Below are 27860 nucleotides of genomic sequence, written 5' to 3'. Positions count from 1 at the left end.
AGTATTCAATTTTGGGGCATCCTAATGTAAATGGTATTTTTTTTTAAATTTCAAATTTCATTTGTTTACTGCTAGTATACAGGAAAGTGAGTGTATCCTGCAACCTTGCTATAATCACTTATTAGTTCCAGGAGGTTTTTTTGGTCAATCTTTTTCAGATTTTCTACATAATATTTACCACTTTTTAGTCAAAAATAATGTGGCCATCTTTGGTCAAATCAAAAAATGATTTATGGTTATATCCCTAAACACTAGGTAAAAACTGATTTTTTCAGCTTTATCGAGGTATAATTGACAACTAAAATTGTATATATTTAAGATTTATAATTTGATATTTTGATATATGTATACATTGTGAAATGATTACCACAATCAAGCTAATTAACACATCCATCACTTCACATAGTTATCATTTTCTTTCCCTCCCTCTTTTTCTTCCTTCCTTCCTCCCTTCCTTTCTCTTTCTTTCAAGATGCCTAAGACCTACCCTCTTAGCAAATTTCAAGTGTATAATATAGTACTGCTCCAGAAGTTATTCATCTTGCATAACTGAAATTTTGCATCCTTTGATAAACATCTCCCTGTTTTCCCCTTCTCCCAGTTCCTGGCAGGCACCATTTTAGTCTCTGCTTCTATGAGTTTGGCTATTTTAGATTTCCCATATTAGTGAGATCATGAAGCATTTGTCTTTCTGTGTCTGGCTTTTTTCACTTGGCATAGTGTTCTCCAGGTTCATCTCAGTTGTTGCAAATGGTAGTATTTCCTTCTTTTCTTAAGGCTGAAAAATATCCCATTGTGGCTTTTTTCACTTGGCATAGTGTTCTCCAGGTTCATCTCAGTTGTTGCAAATGGTAGTATTTCCTTCTTTTCTTAAGGCTGAAAAATATCCCATTGTTTCTTTCTATCTATTTAACTATATCTATCTCATTTTCTTTATTTGCTCACCCACTGACAGACATTTAGGTTGTTTTCATATCTTGGCAACTATGAATAATGCTGCAGTGAACATGGGAATGCAGATATCTCTTCAAGATAGTGAATTCGTTTCCTTTGGATATATATCCAGAAGTGGGATTGCTGGATCATATGGCAGTTCTATCTTTAATTTTTCCAGGAGCCTCCATAGTGCTTTCTATAATGGCTATACGAATTTACATTCCCACCAAGTGTACGAGCATTCCTTTTTCTCCACATCCTTGCCAATACTTGTCATCTCTTGCCTTTTTAACAAGATCCATCCTAACAGGTATGAGGTGATATTTCATTGTGCTTTTGATTTGCATTTCCCTGATGACTAGTGATGTTTTGCACACTTTCATATAGCTGTAGTCCATTGGTATGTCTTCTTTTGAGACATGTCTATTCAGGTCTTCTAGCCATTATTTATTTTTTAAATTATTTATACAATTTTTAAAGACTTCTTTCCATTTACAGTTATTACAAAATATTTGCTACTTCCCTAAACACTAGGTAAAAGCTGATTTTTAAAAAATCAGGGCTTCCCTCGTGGCGCAGTGGTTGAGAATCCGCCTGCCGATGCAGGAGACACGGGTTCGTGCCCTGGTCCGGGAAGATCCCACATGCCGCGGAGCAACTAAGCCTGTGAGCCATGGCCGCTAGGCCTGCGCGTCCGGAGCCTGTGCTCCACAACGGGAGAGGCCACAACAGTGAGAGGCCCGCATACCGCAAAAAAAAAAAAAAAAAAAAAAAATCAAAAACCGTTTGCTAAAATATCTTCAAGACATAAAACTGGTTAAAAGATTTTTGGTTGCATTATGTGTGTGCATTGACTGGTATGAAGGTTATTCCTGATTTACAGCAATTTATCTAACAAAGGGATTTTAGTTGATCATTTTCATCATATTATTAATACAGTTGCTGTCCAGTTAGGTTCAAGAGCTAGATACTGATGCTTAATTGTTTACATTTTTTAAGCCTATTTTGAATAAATGAGATCCCAGTGGGGAAAGTACACAGAAGATGCAAATTTAAAATTCAGTTAATTCAGAGGAACAATGCAACCTAGATTTGTACAACACCACTGTCCTGGATGATGGTGATATTTATTGAAATAGAGAACAATGAGGTAAAAACAAGTTTGGAAGGTGAAACCAATAATTGTTTTTGAACATAAGTTTGAAATGCATATTAATCCTCTAAGCAGAGACACAAAGCAGGCAGTTGGATTTAAGAATAAGGAGCTCAGGAGAGACTGGGGCTCAAGATATAAATTTGGAGGATCATCATCACATAGAATATGTTTAAAGTCATGATGCTAAATGAGTTCCTCAAGGGAGTCAGTGTGGACTATACAGGGAAGAGGATCTAGGACTGATTTCTGGGGCATTCGAAATTGAAAGGTTAAGAAGAGGAAGAGAATTACGAAAGGAAGACTAAGAAGAAACAGCCAGAAATGTAGGTGGAAAGTCAGGAGAGTGTATTTTCCCAGAAGCCAAGTTTTAAGAAAGTGTCTCAAGAAAGAGAAGGTAACTGACTGGATCAAATGTTCCTGAGAGTTTAACTGAAGACTCAGAATTGGCCATTCTATTTGTCATTGTGGTGGTCATTGGTAACCTTAATGAGAATGGAGTGGGTTTAAGAGATAATGGGGGAAGAGGAAGTGGAAACTGGAAGTGTAGACAGCTCTTTCGAAGAGTTTTGCTGGAAACAGAACAAGAGACATAGGGTGGAACTAAAAGATTCAAGACCAAGATAAATTTTATTTTATTTTGTTTATGATGAGATAGTAAAGTATGTTTTCAGATTAATGGAAATGAAGCAGCTGAAGTGGGAAATTGTATAATACAGGAAGGAGAGGAAATGATCTCAGTAATGGAACACTCAAGTAGGCAAGAAGTTTTGGAGTCCAGTGCACACATGGAAGAGTTGTCCTTAGAAGTATGGGCAGTTCATCCATCCTAACAGAGGGAACATGGAGTACAGGCTCAGATGAAGGTAGATTGGCAGATTTGACTGTGGGAGAATGAAGAAGTTTCTTCTGATTGCTTTTGTTTTCTAATTGAAACAAATAGCACATTCACCATGCTCTTTGGCCAGTGTAAAGATTGTTCTCCGTGTGAGAGGATCAGGGAAGGGATGCCTAAGATTTAAGGATAGAGGAAAACAGATGAAAAAGGCACTGTGAAAATAGGAGATTCAAATGATTAGGGAAATGTAGTGCATCGTTGGGCAGTACTGAGGGCCCACATGATATCTGTGGCCATAAATATGAAGGAGGACCAAACAGCATGCTTCCATGATTTTCTTTAATCATGCTCAGCTGCTCAGATGCAAGAATGAGTAGGTAGTAGTTGGGTTTAATCAGAATTAAAGGTTCTCTAGGTCAACAAGACTGAAAGCAGAAAAGGACATAGTAGTTGATGGTGTGCAAGGGTGTGAAAATGTTGGACCATGGAATCTATGCTTTAAAAATGAGGAAATGAGGGGGGACATAAGGACTGGGAAAGAGGCTACAGCACAATATCTCTGAGAAATTCTCCCTCTACAAAATAACAGAGCAATCCCCATCTCAGCAAAAAGGAAGGGAGGTTACATCTCACAGGCATTCTTCTAGAAAAAAAAAAAAAATCTCACTTTTCCTTTATAATTTCGATCCTCTGGTATAGTGCTGCTCCCTTTCTATTTATGCCTAAAGTCATTAGTAGCAATTTTTAAAATATCAAATTAGGTCACATCATAATGGCTCTCTGTGACAAACAGAAATTGGCTCAGATTATGTCTATTACAGTCAAGTTATGAGTTTAACTTCTGTTAACATATGGAGAAATTTTAGATATTAGAAGGAATCATTCATTGAAAATGATAATGCTAGGTTGTCCTTCGGTAAAAATGTTAAGTAGGAATAAAGCAATTGTAATTGTATCACTGTATCTATGACATACTCCTATTAATTTCTAACTTAAATTTGATAGAGACCCATGTCGAGATTGAAGGATATTCCTTTTAAAAAAATATTTTTTTTTGAAGACAGAGAAGTTATCAAGAAAACTTCTAATCAAGTAATATCACATATTATTTATTGACCATCATATAGTGTTTATAGCACTGTGTTGGTATACACATAAGTGAAATCTTAGTCCAAGGAAATTCATATCGTGAGGTTTCAAGATTAAGTCTCATTTACAGTGACGATACAAGATTCTTCTTCTTTTTTAAAATTCTCTGCTATTTGAAATCATATTTTAAGAGCAAAGAGAGGAGCAGTCTAGACAGGCGAGATCTCTTATTTGAGAGTGGCCTAAATAAGACTGTAATCTGCCTTTGAAACTGACCAACAATAAAAGCATTCTAACAGTTTAAAAATTTAGCCAGTTTTGGTATATCAATTCATGTAAACTGCAACAGAAGCAGCAAAACCAACACTGCTCAGATTAGTACTTTCAGGTGCTAATTACAAATAATTCTCATGTACTCACTAAAGTAGTATCTCTGCTAGGAAACATTTGTTCAGATTAGTTCTGTGTAACTTTAATCAAGAAAACAACATTAGAAAAATATATAATTCATACCTCACTAACTCAGCTAGATGTCTGGCCAATAGTCTCCCTTAGTGACATTTTAGTTTTTAACTATTCCACTGGTCCTTGCAACCTGAAAAAACCTAACAGATTCTTTAGACTTTACCCTATAATTCATCATTTTCATAGACAACACAAGTTTTATACTATGCCTACTTCATTCTTGAATTTTACATTTTAATTCCTCTCAGCTTGTTCAATAAAAAGGCAGTAATAAATAGAATTTTTTTTTAAAAACAAGAGGTAAATAGGGGTGGGATTCTATGAAAAATGGCATAACTGATAATGAATGTCAATTACCTGAACTCAAAAAGATAACTTTGTTGAACAAAATTTTAAATCACATCATTTTCTCCTCAAAATACTGTAGGTATTGCTCTGTTACTTTCTTTAATTTGGAGTCTAAATGATAGATACTAAATTTAGATGACTCAGAGTACTGTAATATTTGCTTCCTATCAGGTAATTTGTTAAAGTGCTCTATGTTTATGTCTTATTTTGTTTTTCATGCGTGGAGACTTATACGATAGCTAATAATTATTTTAAATCACAAACTTTGCCAGGATGAGTCCAGATGTGTGTCATTTCTTATTTATTTTGCCTGAGAGATAATGAACCTTTTCAATTCATATGCCCAGAACTCTTTTCCCCCCAGCACTGGGAATTTTTTTCAATTTTGTTTTGATGATTATTTCTGTTCAAACTACTGTGGTTTATTTTTCAGAAATAATAATTGTTATTGAATTTCCATTTTCTTTATGTTATGGCTTCATTTTCATTATTTTAGTTCCTTTTCCTTTTTCTTTTGAATTCTGGGAGAATTTTTTTAGCTTGTTCTCCAGCATACTGATCTGATTTTCCACAGTATTGATTTTAGTTTTTACTGGTCCCATTGTGGATTTTCGAGTCTTGCAATTAATCTTCTCTCACCCACCTTCCTTTTCATCTCATTCTGTTGCTTTTTCATTTTTCTATTCTCAACTTGCAACACTGTACTATGTTTCTTGGATGCCATTCATTCTAATGAATCTGAGAATTCTGAATAGTTTTCTAAAATTTTTTGTTTTCCTAGTATAAATAATCTTTATTACCATGCTCTTCTTGTGAGTTTCTAAGATGAAATTCCATTTCCTTTGTTATTCAAATATTTTCAAGGGTTGCATATAGTTGGGATTTATTCTATTTACTCAGCTCAGAACAACAAAAAAATTTATCCAAGACTAGTATTTTCCAACAGATAGGATATGTAGATTGATCTGGGGGTCACTCTTTTCCTTCAGTGCTGCTCTAGTCGCAGAACTATGGATGAAGAATAATTTATATGTACAATTTTAGCTCAATTTAGTAGTATTTTGTAAGCTTTCCAGATAATGAGCATTCGCCCTGTTGAGAAGCCATTTTGCCCCACTCATAGGTTGGTTCTCTATCACTCTGAAGTAATGGAGTACATGAAAAAGAAACTGTAAATCTCAGAGTACACTACTGCTTATTAGTAGAAACCTACAACACTTTGTTTGTGTATATTACATTTCTTAGGATGTAATGCACTTCTGTTAGACCCTTTCCTACTTGCCTAGTTGTTTCTGGGTTTTACAGACTCCAGTTAGGCAACACTTTGGCTGCCTCCTAGATCTACACCCCTGGAATAAAGAAGTCTTTCCAGACACTTTATCCCTGAATCAGAAACAAGAAAAGAGCTTCAGTACTATCATCTCAGATTTTAGACCAAAAGATATGGAGGGCCATCAGTTACATATCTGGAAACAATTTTGCTAGCCCTGGCTTTCATGGGACTATCCTCTCAAATTCTGAAACCAGGTTGACTGTAAATTCTAAATTTTTTACATTATTGTGAATTTCATCCTTTCTATTTTGTTTTAAAGATTTTTTGATGTGGACCACTTTTAAAGTCTTTATCGAATTTGTTACAATATTGCTTCTGTTTTATGTTTTCTTTTTTTTGGCCCTGAGGCATGTGGGATCTTAGCTCCCGGACCAGGGATTGAACCCGCACCTCCTGCATTGGAAGGTGAAGTCTCAACCACTGGACCACCAGGGAAGTCCCTCATCCTTTCTATGTATATACATATTTCTATCATCCTTACTTTTCAGATGAAGAAACTAGGTCACAGAGCAGATAAGTGGCTTGTCCAAAGAAGCAGTCTGTGGCAGGACTAGGCTGCCAACCCAGGATATTTTACTCCAGAGCCTGTGCACTTAATCATTGAACTCTCTATCCTTTCTGAACACTATACTTAGTTTAAAAATTAGTTTCATCCTATAATGACCACAGTCCTCTCAAATCATGGTACTTGTTTCTGTTGACAGGTATATATGTAACAATTAGAATAATAGTAGATAACATTTATTAACTACTTGATATGTGCCAGGCATTGGGTTATACAATTAATACACATTATCACATTTAATCCTCACAACTCTACGTGATGGATACTATCGTTATTCCCATTTAACACATTAAAAACAACAGCAATAATAACATTAGGCCTTAGAGATGGTAATAAATTTACCCAGAGTCAGATCTGGTAGATGGAAAGGCTGGGATTCAAATTCGATCTGACTTCTAAACCCAACTGCTCACCTTTTATGCTATAAAGCCTCTATTTAATAGGTATAATATGTTGCAGATAATTCTACAATAAATTAATAGTATATTTTGCTTAAAATCTCATATGTTAAGAATTATTTTATATATTCAACTATAAATTAATACCTTCTGAAACAAAAATTTTGCTTCATCATATACAAATGGCTGCAAATTCAGAGATTTCTGAATGTGCTTGTGGTAGTGGATTTAAATTCAATAAATTTTCCTGTATTCACTTTGGTAAATCTCTGTGCACTGCATGAAGAGGCTTTCTTACCCTCTGACCTCCTGTAGGGTTTAAACAAGGAGTACTGGCAGGAAATCAGACAGAGGAAGGAAAGTACCCTTGGGGTATTTGTTTTGTTCCCTCAATCCCTGAGGGTCCTTGCATGCCAGATGAGCACCGAAGGTCACTGCTCGGGCCTCACAGTGGTAACTTGCCCGTTACTAGCCCACAAGTTTTGTGCTGTATCTTGTGACTTCTCTACACACTGTCCACCCTAGTAAATCATTCCTTCACTAAATTCACTCAAATTACCGAAATTAAGTGTACCATCTCTCTTCTCTGCAAAGACCTGGTATGATACAGAAATGATCTGTTCTGGCATAGAACAAATGCCTTAATATTTTAGAAGAGGATATTCTCCCACACTATATGCATTCTTAATGTTCATATGCCTTTTTAGAAATAGCAAAAATGTGTAAGTGTAATTACAAAGAAAAGGATGGGTAATGTTACAGCAAACACACTTTCCTTGGACTCCTAATGTTGACTTTTCAAAGTGGATATAATAAATCACTCATGACTCAGTTAACATACAATTTTAATGCAAGATGAATAGAATGAACAAGCAAACCCATGATTACTGCACATAGAAAACTATTTTGCTCACTTCAGCCATGTCAATTCCATCCTAACTGGGATGCTTTAGGCACTTAAAGATTTATGTTTGCCTCAAGTATTTATGAGCCCATACTAAATGTGCCTAATACCACTGGGTTTTATAAACAGTCAAAGATAGCTAGTCACTTAAATTTATGACATATGTGGTGAAATATTTACACAGCATCTCCTGGACAGGAAACTGTGGGGTTGAAGCACCTCGAGTGATAACTGGCACTATTTTTCTATTCATAGAAAAATATGTTAGCAGGAATACAGAGAAATAAGCACTCTAAATATTGGATGTAAATGTAAATTTACTGACTTAAAGTTTAAGATACTCTAAAAAAGACTTTGTATAGCAATTCTGCCTCTAATAATTTATCCTAAGAAAATAATCACAGATGTGTGTAAAAATTTATTTATCCATTTGTTCACTAAGACAATCAATATAAACACCCATATAAAAAGGAATATGCAGTCATTAAAAATGATGTTATGGAAGAATGTATAATGGCATGGAAAAATATTTACAAAATATTCTAGGTGGAAAAAACAGGTATTAAAATGATATGTGGGCTTCCCTGGTGGCGCATTGGTTGAGAGTCCGCCTGCCGATGCAGGGGACGCGGGTTCGTGCCCCGGTCTGGGAAGATCCCACATGCCGTGGAGCGGCTGGGCCCGTGAGCCATGGCCGCTGAGCCTGCGCGTCCGGAGCCTGTGCTCCGCAACGGGAGAGGCCCCAACAGTGAGGCCCGCATACCACAAAAGAAAAAATTAAAAAAAAAAAAAAAAAAAAATGATACGTAAGCTATTTCCAGTGCCAGATATGATGGGGAAAGCTGACTGCAGCCTATCATTCCCACTGATTACAACTAAAACTCACAACAGAAAACAAAAAACAACCACCTAAGGACTTTGAAAAGTACACATACCAGGTGTATTGAGAATTAAAGTGAAAACTTGAATTAAGGATCCATAATGGGTGAGGTTCATGAATTTTTATTTTCCATTTTTCCCTAGAATTGACTTGAGGGCAAGCTAAATTCTGGAATTGTGCAGCAAGTACAGACAGCAAAAACTCCCAGAGAAATGCCTTCTTCTTGGCCAGAGGTATAGGAAAAAGACTGCTGTGTGCTGGAGATTTTGAGGGATATCCCCTTTTTTCACCTTTCATTTCTCTCCCAGCCGTGCTCTGAGGCCAGGCCCAGTCACACAGATGCACAGGCAACAGCACATGTATCTAAAACCCCAAGAAAAACCAGAGGAACTAGGAAAAGGCCTTCTTACAGAGGATTTTTTTCTCTTGCTGCTTCTCTGTGAAGGATGCTCCATTGTGTAGGACTGCATGGCAGCATAGGAGGCTCAGATTCTGAGAGGACTCCATCTTTCTGGCCAGAGAAACCAAGAAAAAGAGTGTCTGAGGGCTGGAGAGTATGGGAGAAATCATGGAGAGAAGAGAGCTGAAAAGAAGCAACTCCTAAGTCTATGTTATGAACTGACATAAGTCTTGGACCTGCCCAGAACAAACCTAAAGAAGCGTAGGAGAGGCATCAAGACCTGAACTACCATAGAAAACATTACCATAGTTCTAGACTAACCCTTGAGTGGTGTAAGCTCCAGTAAGATCCAAAAAGCATTGCAAAATCTTTGAAAATTTAGCTGACATCAGAACCACTATGAGACAGAATATGAAGTTAGAACCTAACCCGATTGATTGCCTCTTAAACAATCAAACAGAAAAGCAAGTCAATGTTTTCCAAAGGGCTTTAACAAGACCCAGAGTCTCACAACATAATATTCCAAATGTTCAGGGTACATTCAAAAATAACTTGACATACAAAGAGCCAGAAATCTGATCAATATTCAAGGAAAAAGACAATTAACAAATGCCAATTCCAAGATGGCCCAGACATTGGAATTATCAGGCAAGGACTTTAGGACAGCTCTTCAACGATCCTCCATAAGATAAAAGATGAACATTGTTTAAAAGAATAAAATATAGAAATGTTTAGTTGAGAAGTAGAAGCTATGAAGAAAATGGAAATTTTAGAACTGAAAAAGACAAAAGCTGAAATTTTAAAACTCATTGTATGCACTTAAAAGAAGAATGCTGATAACAAAGGAAAGAGTCAGTGAATTTGGAAACAAATCAATAGAAATTATACAACCTAAAGAACAGAGAGGAAAAAAGACTGAAAAAAAAAAAAAACCCACGTCCTCATAAACCTGTATGACAATAATCAAAAGGTCTGATATTCATATCAATGGAGTCCCAGAAGAAGAGATAAAGGAGATAGATGGGTGCAGAAAGAATATCTGAAGAAACAATGACTGAAAACTTCTCAAATTGAGTGAAAGATATCAGATTGCAGATTCAAGAGGTTCAGCAAATCCCTAATAGCATAAACTCATAAAAACAGGGCCAGACACATCATAATCAAACTGTTGAAAACTAAAGGTAAAGGGAAAAAACTTAAAGCAAGCCAGAGGAAAACAACACATTACATTCAAGGGAGCAATGGTTTGGATGATTGCAGATTTCTCATCAGAAATCACAGAGGCCAGATAACAGTGGCAAAACATCTTTCAAGTGATAAAAGAACTATTAACCAGAATTTTACACCCAGTGAAAATAATATCTTTCAGGAGTGAAGGCAAAACAGAAGAAGTCTTTGATTAAGGAAACCAAAGGAATTTGTTGCCAATAGATCCGTTCTTAAAGAAATGCTAAAAAAAAGTTCTCAGGCTTATAGGAAATGATATGAGGGAAATATAGACACAAGGACTGAATGAAGAACAATAAAAATGGTAAATATCTGGGTAAATATAATAGACTATTTTACCCTACTACTTTATTTAAAATATTTGACTTGATAGCAAAACTTGTAATATTGTCTATGGAGTTCTCAAGTTCTTTGGATGTACTTAATATGACAATTATCACATAAAGTGGGGAGGGTAAAGTGATAAGGTTTGTATGTTTTAATTGAAGTGGTAAACTATTCACTCTAGATTGTGTAAAGTGAGGTATGTATATGATAATCCCAGAACAGCAACTAAAATGATAATACAAAGAGATAATCCAAATAGCCAATAGTTAAATTAAAATGAATACTAAAAAATACATAATCCAGAAGAAGGCAGGAAATGGGGAATGAGGGAACAAAAAAAGGGTAAGAAAAAGAAAACAAATAATAAATGGTAGACCTAAATCCAACCATTTCAATAATTAAATTAAATGTAAATGGTATCTACTGAAGTATAGAGATTATCAAATAAATTTAAAAATAAGACTCAGTATGTTGTTAATAAACAATCCACTTTAAATATATCACTATAGATAAGATAAAAGTAAAAGGATGAAAAAAATATACAATCAAAAGAACGCTGGAAAAGTTATGTTAATATCAAGCAAAGCAGACTCTGGAACAAGGAAAATTATCATGGAAAAAGAAGAATATTTATAATCCTAAAACAGACAATTCATCAAGATACATAGCATTCTTAAATGTGTATGTACTTAACAATGTATATGCCCCAAAATATATGAAGTAAAACTGAAACAAGAAATAGACAAACCCATAATTACACTTTTACACGATTACAGAGAGACTTCAATGCTCCTCTCTGTTAATGAGAGAGCAGGCAGACAGAAAATCAGCAAGATATAGGAGACCTGATCAACGTTATCCACTAACTTAATGTAATTGACATTTAAGAACACTCTACCTAACAAGAATACATTTTTTTCAATTGTACATGAAATATTCAACATGATAGTCCATATTTTAGCCATAAAAACAAACAACAAATTTAAAAGAATTTAAATTATGCAGAAAATGATCTCTGATCATAATGGAATTTAAACTAGAAACAAATGACAGAAAGATATCTCAGATATAGCCAAAAATGTGTAAATTAAACCCCACATGTTTAAATAACCATTGTAAAATAGAAAGACTCTCATGGGGGCAAGGAATATATGGGAAATCTCTCTACATTTCCCTCAGTTTTGCTGTGAACCAAAAACTGCTCCAAAAACAGCCTTGATAATTTTTTTAAATAGAAAGACTCAAAGGAATTTTTAAAAAATTTTGAAGTGAATGACAATGAAAATAAAATGTATTAAAACTTGTGAGATGCAACTAAAGCAGTACTTAGTATTAAATGTTTTAAAAGGGAAGAAGGACTCAATTTAATAAATAAACAATCTGTTTCCACAGATTTATTAGTTAAGAAACTAATAAAGAAGAACCAATTTAACCCAAAACAAAAGGGAGAAAGTAATAAACTTTAAAAACAGAAATCAATGAAATTGAAAACAGAAAAACAATAGGAAACAACCAGTGAAACCAAAAGCTGTCCTTTGAAAAATACAAATAAAATGGATTAGTCCTTAGCCACACTGATGAAGAAAAAAGAGATAAGACACAGATTCCCAATATCAGGAATGAAATGTTGTTATCACCACAGACCCTAAAGACAATAAGAGAAAGATAAGGAAAGAATGTTGATATTAGATGAAATGGATCAACTTTTTGAAAGATATAAACTACCAAATCTCAATGAAAAACAAAGAAATAAGTTGAATACTCCTATATCTTGAAATCAACCAAAATGAATTTTAAACAAAGAAAACTCCTGGCCCAGTGGTTTTCACTTATAAAATCTGTCACAAATTTCAGGAAGAAGTAAAACCAATTCTGCTCAATCTCTTCCAGAGGAGGAATAAGGCTAGCATTACACTAGTATCAAAGTCAGGCAAAGAAGAAAAATAAAAAACTCCTCACAAATATTCCTCATTAACAGAGAGGTAAAATCAACAAAATATTAGCAAGTCAAATTAAGCAATATATAAAAAGGACAATATACCACAATCAAGTGCATTCACCCCAGGAGTGTAAGACTGACTTAATATTCAAAAATCAATCAATGTAATTCACCACATTAAGAGGGAAAAAAGCCATATGAACACATCAATAGATGCAGTTAAAATCATTTGACAAAATTCAACGTCCATTTATGATATTTTTTTAAAAAGCTTCTCAGTAAATAAGAAACAGAAGGAAATGTACTCAAACTGATAAAGGGTATATGCAAAAAAAGTCTATAGCTACTATTATACTTACTTGCAAAAGACTATTTCCTCCTAAAAAAGAAATGACAAGAATATCCACTCTCACCACTTATGTTCAGTATCATATTAGGAGTCTTAACCAATGCAATAACACATGAAAAAGAAATAAAAGCCATGACAATTAGAAAGGAAGAAAACTGTCTCTATTAGCAGATGATATGATTGTCTATATAAAGAAAGTTTCATGAAATCCACAACAAAGCTCCTAGAATGAATAAGTGAATTAGCAAAATCATAGGATATAAGGTCAATATGCAAAAATCAAATGTATTTAACAGTTAACAAAAAATAAAATTTAACAAAACAATACTATTTGTTTCACTGAAGAGGACATACACATGGCAAGTAAGACATGAAACGATGTTCAAGATTATTAGCCATTTGAGAAATGCAAATTATAACCCCAATGAGATAGCACTACACACCAATCAAAAATTAATTGGATGTCATCAAAATGATAAACTTTTGCTCTGCAAAAGACACTACAGATCATCCTCAATTTACCACGGTGTCACATCCTGATAAACTCATGGTAAAGTGAAAATATTGCCTAAGTCAAAAATGCACTGAACACATAACCTACTGAACATCATAGCTTAGCCTAGCCTGCCTTAAACGTGCTCAAAGTACTTACATTAGCCTACAGTCGGGCAAAATCATCTAACCCAAAGCCTATTTTATAATAAAGTGTTGAATGTCTCATGTAATTTACTGAATACTCTACTGAAAGTGAAAAACAGAATGTAAGTGTATTGGTTGTTTACCCTCCTGATCGCATGGCTGACTGGGAGCTGGGGCTCGCTGCCCTGCCCAGCATTGCAAGAGCATATCGTGCCACGTATCACTAACCCAGGAAGAGATCAAAATTCAAAACTTGAAGTACAGTTTCTACTGAATGTGTATCACTTTCATATTATAAAAAAGTCGAAAAATCAAAAAGTCGAACCATTGTAAATTGGGGCCTGTCTATACCAACAAAAGGTAAAGATACCTTCAGACAGGGAGAAAATGTTTGCAAATCACATATTTGGCAAAGAACTTCTATTCAGCATACACAAAAACTCTCAAAGCTTAACAATAAGAAAACAATTCTTTCTTTTAAATGGGCAAAGGATTTGAACAGGCACTTCATAAAGAAGATATGTGTATGATAAGAATGCATAAGAAAAGAGGCTTAATACCATTAGTCATGAGGGAAATGCAAATTAAAACCACAATGAGATACCACTGCACAACTATTAGAACAGCTAAAGTACAAGAAAAATTTACAATGCCACACACTGACAGGACGCAGAGCAACTGGAACTCTCACACATTGTTGATGGCAGTGCAACATGGCACAACCACTCTGGAAAACAGTTTGGCAGTTTCTTATCAAGCTAAACATATACTTGCCATATAACCAAGCGATCCCACTCCCAGTGAGAATAAAAACTCATGTTCATACAAAAACTTGTATGCAAATGTTTACAGCAGCTTTCCTCATAATCACCCCAAACTAGGAAAAACTCAAATGCACTTCAATTTATGGGTGAATCAACAAAGCGATATATCAATACCATAAAATACTACTCAGCGTTAAAATGGAACAAATTATGGATACACACAGCAGCAGAGAGGAATCTGAAATGTATTATGCTAAACGAAAAGCGCCAGGCTCAAAGGCTATATCCCATATGCTTTACGTATTTGTCTAGAAAAGGCAAAACTACAAGGATAGAAAACAAACCTGTGATTGTTAAGATTCAGGTGAGGGTTTGACTATAAGGGGACAGCACAAGGGAATATTTTAATATTTTTTAGGTGATTGTGGTGGTGGCTACCATGCATCCGTCAAAACTCAGAACTGCACACCAAAAAGAGTGAATTATGGTGTATGTTAATTTAAAAAAACAAATTTATACAAACCATATGTATATATTGAATTTTTGTTTTAAAGAAAAGTACATATATGGCTCAAAAGGCAAATGCCAAAATACTAACATTGGTATCTCCTTTAATTTAAATATAATTTTAAAATAATTTTTATAAATAATATTTTTCTGAAATCTGAATATATAAATGTGCACACACATATATACACATACATGCACATAATGTACACATGCATATATATGCAGTCTGACTTTCCCTCTATGTGTGTTTCTGAGTGTTCATGAAGTTCTGAAGTAAATAACCATCTTGAAGCACTACAATGCTAAGATGCACTGAAAATTAGGGATACTTAAGATGGAATATATTTGCTTCCCTACGGTTTCCAGTATTATACAAATTTTCTGGAATTTTATGTACTGTTTTGAAATTAAAATTTTAAGTTATGATACAGCCTGACAGTTCTAAATATGTCAATCTGAAAGGGCTAGACCATTGTCTCACTGACTTTTTAGAATTCCATGCCTCTAAAGCACTGTCATGAACACATGCCATTTGCTCAAGATTCAAAATGACAGTATTCTTATCACTTGGTGAATTCAAGCAATTTCTCTGGTGATTCCCAATTAGCCTGTCTTGATGCAGCTTATCAAAGCAACATTGCACACCTTGCTGCCCTCCACGATGGATCTGATCCAGGGGTCTCTCACATGCAGAGAGAGGTCTGTACTCACTGTCCTCTGGCAGGACTACCCCGCAGGTGAGACAGGGGCCCTTTAACTGTCTAGCCACAGGCTGCTAGACGCAAAAGATATGTTGTTATGGAATCCTAAGCAGTAAGATTTTTCCAAGTGCGCTTGGATCACAGGAACATCTGATTCAATATGGAAAACTGTAGTATCATTCACACTTCCACAGAAACATATGACATTTCAGGGGAACACAGAGAAACAAATGAAAGCCTCAAGAGCAGCTACCAATTTTGTTAAATGTTATACCAGACATGGGGGATGGCAGAGATGGGAAAAGAAGTGACCTCAACATGGTCAGATGACTCTGTAATTTCAATAACATTTGCAACTAAGAAAGGGACTTAGAGATTATATCATCAACTATTTCCCCCGACTCTGACAAAACCAGGCCCCAATTTTCTGTGTGATCCAAAAGAAACACTTTCAAAGAGGGGGAAAAGGACTCTGTGTAAAGTATTATACTCAAAATTCTTCTCCCAGGTTAGGAAAAAGTATTATTTAATCCTTAAAGTTTACGTGCGTTTTAGGGTCAAGTCTGATTGTACTGAAAAAAAATTTGCAGTTTCACCCTCTTTGTATAATATCCAAAAAAAAAAGAAAAAACCAAACCAAAACAAACCAATCTAATTTTGTTCAGACTACTCAATGAACTACTGGCCTTCACATGGCACTCTGCGGTTTTGACTGGCAAAGCTAAGTATCATAGTTACATAATAGTATGTAGAATCTCTTCTCAAGATATTTTATTTCCTATTTAAAATTAAGCCATGGATTTAATGGGGTCAAGAATATTTTATTATAAGTACATAAGTAAATATGACAAACTCAAATGCATAATTTAGTATACTTATGCAGTTTTTTCTCCCTTTTAAACATTTTTAAAGGTCAAAAATTCTTAGTGTGTCTAAAAGCAAAAAAATGTATCCTCCAGGTGTACTTGACCATTTCCTGCTCTTTGAACACCCCAAGCTTTTCAACATCTGAGCCCTTATTTATCCTGCTCACTCTGTGGTTTTCTCAAATTCTTTTGCAAAATGGATTTAGATAACAAAAATAAGTACCCAGATTATATTACCTTAAACCTCTGCAAAAATGCCTTCACCCAGTCAAAACAGAAGACCATGCCTTTGGCTTTCATAAAATCATAATATTAAAAAAATCAACAATAAGAATATTTCTATAGATAATCCGCTAGAAAACAATCAAAGGCATTATCTGCTATGCTACCCGATGTCATTTATATGACCAGCTGAGTGATAAATAACCTTGCAAAGTCAGTGCCTGGAAAGAATTGTATTTTTCCTGATAAACTGTTATGCTTCCTTTATTCCAACAGTAGAGACAATGCAATCAAATGTGTATTCTTTTTCACCTGATTTCCCTAAAGATTAGCCAAACTTGTTTCTCAATTGCAACAAATAGCTTACCCTTAGTGCCAAATACGTATTTTCCTTTCTTTTATTTTACAGTTGTAATTTTTTTACAACATGTTTTTAACTATGTCACAGTAAAAATGACATAATTAAATATATTTTGAAATATGTTTTAAATATAGTTGGCGGAATTAATATATGAAAGCTGTGTCCTACAAGCTATTCCATGTTAAATTACAAAACAAAACCAGCATGACCTAGAGCAGTGTTTTGCAAACTAAAATGTGAGAAGGAATCACCTAGTGATCTTATTAACAGGTAGATTCTTATTTAGAAGGTTGGGGGTGGAGCTGGAGGGTCCACATTTCTACCAGGCTCCCAGATAAGATCACTGCTGGTCCTCACACCACACTTTGAGGAGGCAGGGCCTCACCAGTGTGCAGCCTGTGCGTGAATGGGAAGTCAGTATAGGAGAAATAATGAATATAATGGAGCCCTAAGACATGATAACTATCAACATGGTGAGTACCACAAACTAGAGCAAATGGGATCATCACATTTCCATTTCAACCTTTAAAAATTAGAGTGTCTTAAATCCAAAATCATTATTAATTTTTTATAACAAATGTCCAGTTCATGTTTTTCAAAGAAGTTGATTCTTATTCACGTGTTAGACATTCTACCATCTAGAACTGAATAAAATTCTGGTTGATATATTTCAAAAAAAAAAAATCCGTAGTGTTTTGAATGTTTTTAGGAGGAAACGGGACAAGAAGAGAATACTCATTAAACATCTGGAAAGTTCCATTTATTCAAATGTTTCCTAACACCCAATGTATTCCAGCACTACTTTGAGGCGTCAACATCCAGTTTCTTTTTTCTTTTAATTTATGTATGTTGGTTTGATTGATTCCTCATTTCTATTATTTTGGGGGACAATTATTATATAACTTGGGAAATTATTTGATTAGTGAATAAGTGAATGAATCTGCATCATTTGAAGAAAATCCATCAGCTGTGATACTGGTTAAGAAAATATCTGAACATTAGTCAGTTTAATTTTTTTTTCTTTCCAGCTTATTTCCAGTTAAGAGTATTCCTTCCAGCATGGCACATTTCATAATGATAATTTCTAAAATACTTCACAGTAAAGAAAAGGCCTAGTTTTTCCAAAGTTATTCCATTTTCATAGATTCTCATATTGCCTGTTGTCACACGTATGTCTCCTCAGCACAGTTTCTGGTTAAAACTAAAATTAACCAGTTATCTAATACACATAATGAACTAGCTGAGTCACCACATCAGTACAACAACATTTAAGGTTTTTTTTTCTAGGTCACAGGATTTAGAGCCAAGGGTACTAGTCTTCTATTGCTGCTGCAACAAATTGGCATAAATTCAGTGATTTAAACACAAATTTATTATTTTATAGTTTTGGAGGTCAGAAGTCCAAAATGGGTCTCACTGGGCTAAAATCAAGGTGTCAGCAGAGCTGTGTTCCTTCTGGAGGCTCTAGGGATAATTTATTTCCTTGCCCTTTCCAGCTTGTAGACACCTCCCACATTCCTTGGCTCCTGGCCCCTTCCTCCATCTTCAAAGCCAGCAATGTTGCACCTCTCTGGGACTTTCTTCCACTGTCATATCTTCCTCCAACTGACTCTTCTCCCCTGCCTCCCCCCACTTTTAAGAAACCTTGGGGTAACATGGATAATCTGAGCAAATCTCCCTATTTGAAGGTCAGTTGATTAGCAACTTTAATTACTTTGCCATGTAACCTAACATACTCACAGGTTCCAGGGATTAGGATGTAGACATGCTTTGGGGGCCTATTATGCTGCCTATCATGCAGAGACAGTATTCCATTTCCATTTACTTACTTGAATTTTCCTGAAGCACTTTTAGTTCTTTTACAGTTCTTCGATTCTAGGAAAAGAAGCCCTTGGGGAATAACAATAAGAGTATAACATTACTGATAACAGTATAAGATTGCTGAACATTACTAATGTTCAAATATCTTCTTAACCAGTATCACAGCTGATGAATTTTCTTCAAATGATGCAGATTCCTTCACTTATGCAATTACTTTCATTTCACTTTTTACCATGAGCTCTGATTCTATTGGGATGACTCTCATACTCAAAGTAAAGTATGGATATAGCTGGAACGGCCCCTGCCACATAACCATATGATCCTGGATACGTGTCGCCTGAGATTCCTGAGCTACATTCTGGTACACTGATGCCATGGATCATAGAATCAGACTGTGGCCACCAGGATAAATGTCCTGACTCTCTGTGATCCAAGTTGGCTAGGACAAGGGCCTTCTCACTGAAGTTTTGAGAAGCTAAACCCTCTTCCAAAATTGCTCTAATGAGCTTAGAATCATTAAAAATGTCCAAAGCACTAAGTAATAAAGTTTTTTCAGCTTTTTTTAACACAGAAAAATGAAAAGTTAAAGAGGTAAATTATAGTAGCCTAATCTTTTTATACCAATAGCAGGGACTAAAAGGCTGGTTGTTTTAACAGCTGTACAATGCTTAAGCTCCAAAGACTCTAAATCTCTAATAACAAAAAGAATAACACTTTGCATGAGTGTTCCTTTGAATATATTCTAGACATATTTTCTCACAGGAACCCTCAATTAAAGATTTATTATATTTTAATCAGAAGTCACAGAGATAAAAAGTTTGAATGATTGTCTGAAGGCCCTATACAAACTGAATTTAAATATGAAACAAAGTAAAAGTTTCAAATTTGAATTTATGGTATGAATTCTGGCAGACAAAAATATATTTGTCATGATTATTATTTAAAACAGGCAGGTCCAACCACCAAATGCTAAAATATAAAGTGTATGACAGTTTAAGCAGAGTCAGATTGGCTCTACTACAGTTTCACGTCACTCAAAGGTTATAAGAGGTACATTGTTTCTCGTGAGTCTTGTTTTATGACACACAGTAAGCAATGCCAATGTGAGTTGTCATTTCTTGCATGGGTTAAAAATACCCTCAATTTCTACCGCTCTCACCTGCTAATCCCCTCCCCTGCGCCCCCAAAACTATATCTAATGCAAAGGTGCTTCTGAGAACTGTTCATAGTTTCTATGGTTCTGGTGGGGTTTCCATCCGTATTTCAGCTCAGTGCTGTTCCTTGACAACACTCAAATGGGCCAGCTCAAAGTGAGATCAGGAGAAATGGGATAAGGTAGTGATCCAAGAGAAATTTTGTTCACATAGCCAGTAAATTCTGAAAATCTATGCACATATTTTTAAAATAACATCTAAATATTTTTAACATAAGTTTGAACAGTTGAAAAGGGGACATGATTTCTAACACTCTGATACATATTTATCAGAACTTCAGGGCTGCAGGTTTCAGTCTGCTACATAACATAAAAGGTAGAGCCAATCCTCAATGACGAGACAATCAACCCAAGAAGACTTTCTGTCAAGGTAAGTCTGACTTTGTTTTTCAATCAAATATGAAGATAGTTCTAGTGACAACTGTCTATCTTCTGAATCCTAAAAGGAACAGATAAATATAATACAGAGCCTTGTCACGTGCTTGTCCCTTGGATGAACAGGGCAGAAGAAAGGAGAACCGGCAGGCAACCCCCGTGTTCAGAAACAGATCAGTTTCAAGAAAGAGATGGAAGTTGAGGAACTGAAAATTGAAACCCCTGAAACTCTCTATGTCCTGGTCAGTCTTGGTGCCCAGTTTGTAAAGTGCTGGGGAAAAGGCCTTAAACTCTTCTCTTAAAGTATCTAACATGATACAAATTTAAAATGGTATTTCTATACGAAAACCTGCTGACTGCGTATCTTTGAAGCATCCTAAGCCTTTGGAAGTATCTTAAAACAGGTGTCAAGTTCTCTTCATCAAAATGAAGGGTCAACAATTAGAGATTGCAATCTTGCTTGCGTAGCCAACCTTGTGTATAACCTTGGACGGGCAGTTCTGGCAATCCAGGAATTGGTTCTACATTTTCTCTCGTCCTCAGAATTCCTCGCTTTTGTTTTAATTCTCTGTCCATACTTGACCATCTTTTAGTGTATGTTTGAGCCACTCTTTCACCCTGAAGTTCCTAGGTTCCACCCCATGTCCTTACTGGGTTTTATGCTCATGTGATATTTTTCCAGCCCTTTTAGTGCCAGAAGTGGATAAACTGTTAAAAAACAAAAGAAAACCCTCCAACTGCCAAGGCCATCATTGTGCCAATAGAAGAGCTGCTTATGCGAACTATTGCGAACTTTTACATGGGAAGATGGGCAAAGTATAAAGTCCCACTGTGAATGCATTTTGAAAAGCTCTCTCTTCTAATGCTTCTGGGTGTGGGGGGTGGGGAGGTTGGAAGTAAATTACTGACAATGGGCAAAAACAGATGCAAAGAAGACAACTTTATTAGGCGATTTCTCTTCTTTATGAGGAGCTTTCTCTCCTTTGTTAGGAGGACAGTCCTTTCAGAGGAAGCGCCAAGTAATTCGACAATACCCAGTTTCCTTCAGCTGCTGCGACTTGATCCCACGGTGGGTGCTCTGGAAAGCACCTTGGGGGCGAACGGGGCTGAGGCCGCTCATGATCAAGGTCGTCTGGTGCAGTTGCTAAGTTGAGAATCTTCCCGTGTCACCTCTTAGAAGCAGGTGTGTGTTCCCCTCCAAAGAGCCCACCACCTGGCTGCGCCCCACCTCCACTCGTGCCCCAGCTACCAGGTAACGTTGGGTGCTACAGAAGGCGCTGCTGCGGGGGCAGCCTGGCCTTCAGACGCAGTCACTGGGGAAGAGGCGAGGACCGGGGTGGATGCTGGAGCACGCGCGCAGGTGCCGGCGCACCCACAAACACACCCGGGCTCGGGGTGAGGGGAGGACGGGGGAGGGAGAGGGGGGCGGCCTTACCAGGTCAATGAAAGTCAGGAATTTCCAGCTCCCTCCGTAGGTCTGGTGCGAGGGCATTTCGATGGCCTTGTAGTTGCACAGGATAGAGCAGTAGGACAGCAGGATGGCCACCCGCAGCACCTGGCAAGGGACAAGCGCCATGTTCGCGAAAGGCCTGGACGGGCTCCGCGACGAGGAGGGCAGGCGGCGCAGGGCTCGGGCGGGCGCCGTGGGAACTCCGGCGGCGGGCGGGGCGGGCGAGCGGGCGGGGGCCGGGGCGGGACGTGTCCCGCGGGACCGGCGCAACCGCGAGCGCGCGGGCGACCTCGCGGGCGGGGCGGGGCGGGGCGGGGCGGGGCGGGGCGGTGTGTGCGGGCACCGGCGGCTGCCGGGTGGGCGGTGTGGCGTCAGCTCTTTCGTCATCTGCGTCATTCTGCTCCTGCCTTCGCGGGCCCCGGAGACCCGGCCCGGGGCAGCCCCTCAGAGCCCCGGGAGCGGGTGGGCGGCCTCCGAGGGCGACCGGGGCTCGGGGAGCGTGCGCCGAGCTCCGGGGACCGCGGCCAACGGCAGCGGCCGGGCGGAGAGGGAGCGCGGCCCAGGGTGAGCGGGCGCGGGGCCGGGCGCGGGGCCGGGCGCGGGGGCCGGGCACCCCGCCCGTTAGGAGCGGACCGCAGTGTGGGCCGACGGTCCAGCTCGGGGACTTGCTAGCCAAGTGGCACCGGTGGAGGCGCGCGTGTGTGGGGGGGTGCAAACCCGTGAAACGGGGGCCCCCGAGTGACTTGCTTTATTTTGGACCCACCTGGAATTTTAGTGTTAGACTACCGTTAATCTCTATGAAATCCCCTTATTAATTCTATTCCAGTGGGTAGGCTGCCCTGCACTTTTCCACAGGGGGGTTATAAATATTCTACCAATATATAACAAGGCAGACTGTGAACTGTGGACAGGGGGTTATAAATAAAACGTTGTAAAGAAAGGAGTGTCAGATAAGTTTCTGCTGCAAGATTACATTCAGTTCAAGGGTAGATCATCCTGAGTCTGGATGTAAAACCCGTTTGTGTAATTTAATACTAATCTTTTGAGGGTTAAACTGGTTTTGCCCTTTTCCTTATTGATTTTTTTCCTACACTCCAATACCAGGGCTTAATGGAAGGAAAATAAATATAAACTGGATTCCCTCCACCTTCCAGTAAATGTTCTCACACTGAAGTTGCTTCATTCTGTGGGCAGCATCGCATTTCAGCTAACCAGATGCAGGGTCAGATTATGAAAAGACAACATAGGTATTTCCTGTGGATCCATTTAAAACAGGTGTCCTCTGAAAATAGTTTCTGAGTCACAGAGTGTGGAGTGAGGGGGCAGGGAAAGCAGAGTGTTAAGAGGTAAAGTAGCAACTCCTGAATTTCTCCAACCAATCTCTTAACCAAAATAAAGAAACCCAGTAGATATTTTCTAATCGGCCTCATAATTATGCCAATAGAAGTTAATGTCCTCCAAATCAAGATAATTCCAGGAAGATTCTACCAGCATAAAACTATTCATTATTGATGATTTCTAGTTTTATCTTCATGTAAAAGTTGGGTGCATTTTTTTAAAATTGTGTGTCCATGCTACAGGTTCATAAGATTGCAAAATTTAAAAGTAGATCTACTGAAGATCCAAGTCCTTAGAAAAGTTTTGAGTTCGTGTGATATCCTTAAAATTTGATATACCTTCCTACCTTACAATTTAGAAAATCATAAATAAGACTCCCTATCCCATCCTTGAAAAATATAATAATATTTGTATAAAGCCATTTAAAATTTTATTCTGTACTCATTTTCTTTTTAAGTAACTATACCATTCAAAAAGTGTTTTGAATCTATTCTAATGGTTTGCTTTTGTTATTTTGTGATTTGCTAACCATAATAAGATAATGAGTTTTGTGGGCGTTTTTTTTTAAAAAAATGAAACATTTGCATAAACATTGACTCAAATATTTTATGAGAATGTCAGTCCACAATTTTTGGAACATCTTGATGATTATTTATGAACACATCCAGGTTGCTCTTTTTGCTGTTTAGACCATATCTAGCAATCTTAGACATGTTTCACATGTCTCTGTGAAAAAAATATTAACCTACACACAGACTGCGTTTTTTTGAGTGTAAGTATTGCAATACAGTATTGCACTTAAAACTTCACTCTGTGGAAGGTTATCCTTTTTTATGAACTATAATACATTAATCACTGATAAGTTTTACATGATTCCATATTTGAGTTAGAGAATACTGTTTTTCATTGTACACTGTACAGGAGAAATATCTGCATGTCACTTTTTTACAACGAGTGGGGATGGAGGAGAATAGCCTTGTCCAGTTGAGTTTCATGAAAACATGTTTCCCAAGGGAAGATTTTAAGACCTTGTTTTAGCTTCTAGTTATTATACATTAGTGTCTCTTTGATTATTGTTAATAGTTTTTAGTCTATATATGGGCTCAAGATATTCTTCCTTAAGTACTTCTAAAAACGGATACAGACTCTTCATTCTTTTTCTTTATTTTGAAGGGGGAGAGCTTCTAACATATTGGTGATGATAATCCCTACTAATTTTGGAAATGAGAAGGACCCTCTGTCTCCCTTACATTGTATTCCAACAAGCCAACTTCATATAGCCATGGGTATTTGCTTACAAATTCAGGAGGAAGAATTGTGTTTATGCATATCCTTATAATATTCAATGTTTATGCATTTCCTTTGGTTCTGTGTTTACACTGGATAAGAGTTTTTTAACAGTGTCAGTGTATTTGAAAGGATTATTTTTTCCCCCTTCACAGTTGTCTGCACCATAGGGTAGAAGATGGGATGTGTCCCTTTGAGAGGTTTGGGCTTGGGAAGAATCCCCTCAGTATCGCAGAAAAGATACCTTTGGGTTGCTCATTTTTCTTCATTATAAAAGCAGCATATTTATGATATTAAAATAGGAAATTAAAAAACATTACTCCCACTCTCACCACCCACAGAAAACACTGTTAACATTTTAGCACATACCTGCCAGTCTTTCTTACAATATATACTTAGTTGTGACATACCGTGTAACAATTTGCATCAAGCAGATTTTTTTTGCTTTAAATGTAATAAGTATGTTACCTTATTATTTAAAACTCTTTGTAAAAATCATTTTTAATTGTTGCAGAGCATGACATAATAGGAACATAATTTTGCTTAAACTTTATTTTTGGATATTTAGTTTGTTTCCCGTTTTTAATCACTATAAATACACTGTAATGTCTGCATATTTAGTTGAGAAAGCCACTTTTTAGGGATTATTTGTAGCTCAAAAACCAGTTAAGAAACGATCTTTTTACAACCTAATGTGTGTATTTGTTCACATATGTTTATTATGGACTGAGGTTCCAAGGAGAGCTCTTTTGCCCTAGAGGGCAGCTGGGAAGATTAAGAAGTGGGCAAAAATCACTCTTTTTCCCAATAATAGATGCTCACTACAGATATTTTTAATTGCTTTAGATATGAAACATAGTGCCACTACATTTCATTAGCCAGATTTTTTTGCTATTAACCAGGAAGGGTTGTTATTACAGGGCAAATGAATGGCAGTGACTAGCAGTTGTGCTGATGCTGCTGATCTCAACGGTTCTCTCAGGTTTAACAATGGACTGAATTTGCTATAGAAAACTCTACTGGGACTTCCCTGGTGGTGCAGTAGTTAAGACTCCACACTCCCAATGCAGGGGACCCGGGTTCGATCCCTGGCCAGGGAGCTAGATCCCACAACTTTACTGCAACTAAGAGTTCGCACGCCACAACTAAAGGAGCCCATGTGCCGCAACTAAAGAGCCAAAGAGTTGCAACTAAGACCAAGTGCCACCAAAAAAAAAATATATATATATATATATATATATAAAGAACCCGAAGTTATGAGATTTCTAAACACCAAGGATTCTACAGACAGTCACTGAAAAGCTTTAGAAAGAGTAGTGCTGAGATTTGGCGTGAGGCACCGGCTAGAACTTAGACAGATCTGAAACATCCCGTTTACTCCTGAGATCTGTCAGTAACTTTGCCAAAGCTACTTGTCCTGCCAGGAATGCTCTCGGTGTGCACGTATCCAGACCCAGCACATTGGGTAAGACTCAGGGAAAGCCCACTTGGGCCAGTCCCTCTTCGAGATGTAGGATGTCGTCCTCCTGCTTTGAACAATCCACATGGATGGCTTAGTGGCGATCCAAATTCTACCTGTGCTCACTATTTCCCCCTTTGCGGTGTCCGCATTGTCTGGAAGCATCTCAAGTGTGCTGTGTTAGAAGAGCCAGATGGCCTGGGGGTGCCAGTCACTTAATGGCAGCAAAATATCCCTGGAAGTGTGGCAAATTGAAGGTAATCCACTACCAGAATTATTCTCTGGGAGGAAACGTTTTCATAAACTGCTTCAGTGGATGGGTGACTGGTGAGAGAGCCCTCCCAACGTGCTCTAGCATAATAGTAAATCATTGCTAAATTTCTTCTCCTCAGTGGGTGTCAGGGTAATTACAGAGCTTTTGTTTTGCTGAGTAGACCGTATACAGGAGTTTGGGACCAGAACTCACTTGCTCAGGGGAGTAGAGAAGAGGCCGACCCGTACCACCAGGGGGTCTTTTTTCCCAACAGCCTTCAGCCTCTAGTCTAAATAAATGTCCAACAGAGAGTTTAAAGATATTTCAGAAGTCTTAAATCCAAATCCTTCAGAGACCAGGCATGTATATAATTCAGTCAAGCTAGATGTAAGATAACAGTGTAAAACTGGATCTTTGAAAAACTGGAGCAAATGCCCTACGTAGACTCATTGTAGTTCAAATTTCTAAAAATTGTGTCAGCCAAAACAACAACAACGAGAACACCGCCACCACACCTGTATGCTGGAGTCAGCTAGCAGGCTGCAGCGTGGGACTTTGGAAGAGTGCCATGTTAACATCTTACCCAGGGTGTCCAAAAAACCCTCTCAAGCCTGCTGGACTCTGCACACAGGAGATAACAGACCCAAAAGGACGTTTGGAGATGCAGTGATGTGTCTGGGCCAAGCCGCGATTCTGTGTAAAGTCGAAATCTGTTGAAAGGACTTCTGAGAAGTATTCCATTTGTACACCCCTCCCTATAGCCCTACCCCCATCCTTATTTTTCATGTTTCACTGTGTGCAGGATGACTGGAGCTTCAGTAGTCACCTTGTAAGCACGAAGAAAAGAATCAGAGGCTCCCAGAGCTTTTTGCCCGAACATCTATAACCTGCTGAACCCATGCCAGCAGTGACCTCCTTCCAGGCTTCTTGTGATGTGAGAATAACCCCCTATATGTTGAAAGCAACGTAGTAGGGTGTTCTGTTACACGCAGCTAAATGATGATACCAAGAGATACTTGGGGTGATTTCCTGGCAGGCTTCATAAAGTGCTGAGTCATAGGATAGTGGGATAGTGCTAAGGAAACCAGGGTTCAAGTGTATCTATTTTTTATTTAATAAACACCCATATAACACCTACTGTGGGCCAGGCTCTGACCTAAGCACATTACAAATGTTAGCTTTTCTTATCCTCACTGAGAATGGTTACTATTATTATCTGCATCTTACATAAAAGGAAATGGAGACAGAGAGAAAATTAGGTAAACTGCACCAAAGGTCACACAGCCAGCAAAGGGCAGAGCTGGGATATGAAATCATGTATTTTGGGGTTTTAATCATAACACCACACTGCAGATACTGCCAGTCAGTGCATCTCACACCCCAGGTTTAATTCCCCTTCTGTTACTGAGGAGCCATGTGCTCTGGGTTGTGTTTTCTCATCTGTTACAGT

General features: G+C 37.5%; 1 protein-coding gene across 1 annotated transcript in view; it reads right to left on the bottom strand.

Annotated features, from left to right (window-relative positions):
• The window catches only part of AIG1 (androgen induced 1), a 238562-nt gene extending 215956 nt beyond the window's left edge, over nt 1-22606 (bottom strand). Inside the window, 3 exon segments of the mRNA XM_059083298.2 lie at nt 22059-22301; nt 22304-22384; nt 22386-22606. Of these exon segments, the coding sequence (XP_058939281.1) occupies nt 22059-22301; nt 22304-22384; nt 22386-22469 (408 nt within the window). The 5' untranslated portion in view covers nt 22470-22606.
• Nucleotides 22607-27860: the final 5254 nt, after the last annotated feature.

The sequence above is a fragment of the Kogia breviceps genome, chromosome 13 (assembly GCF_026419965.1).
Source record: "Kogia breviceps isolate mKogBre1 chromosome 13, mKogBre1 haplotype 1, whole genome shotgun sequence".
Taxonomy (NCBI): Eukaryota; Metazoa; Chordata; class Mammalia; order Artiodactyla; family Physeteridae; genus Kogia; species Kogia breviceps.
The sequence above is the reverse complement of the archived record's forward strand: the minus strand, read 5'-3'. Positions and strand labels throughout refer to the sequence as shown.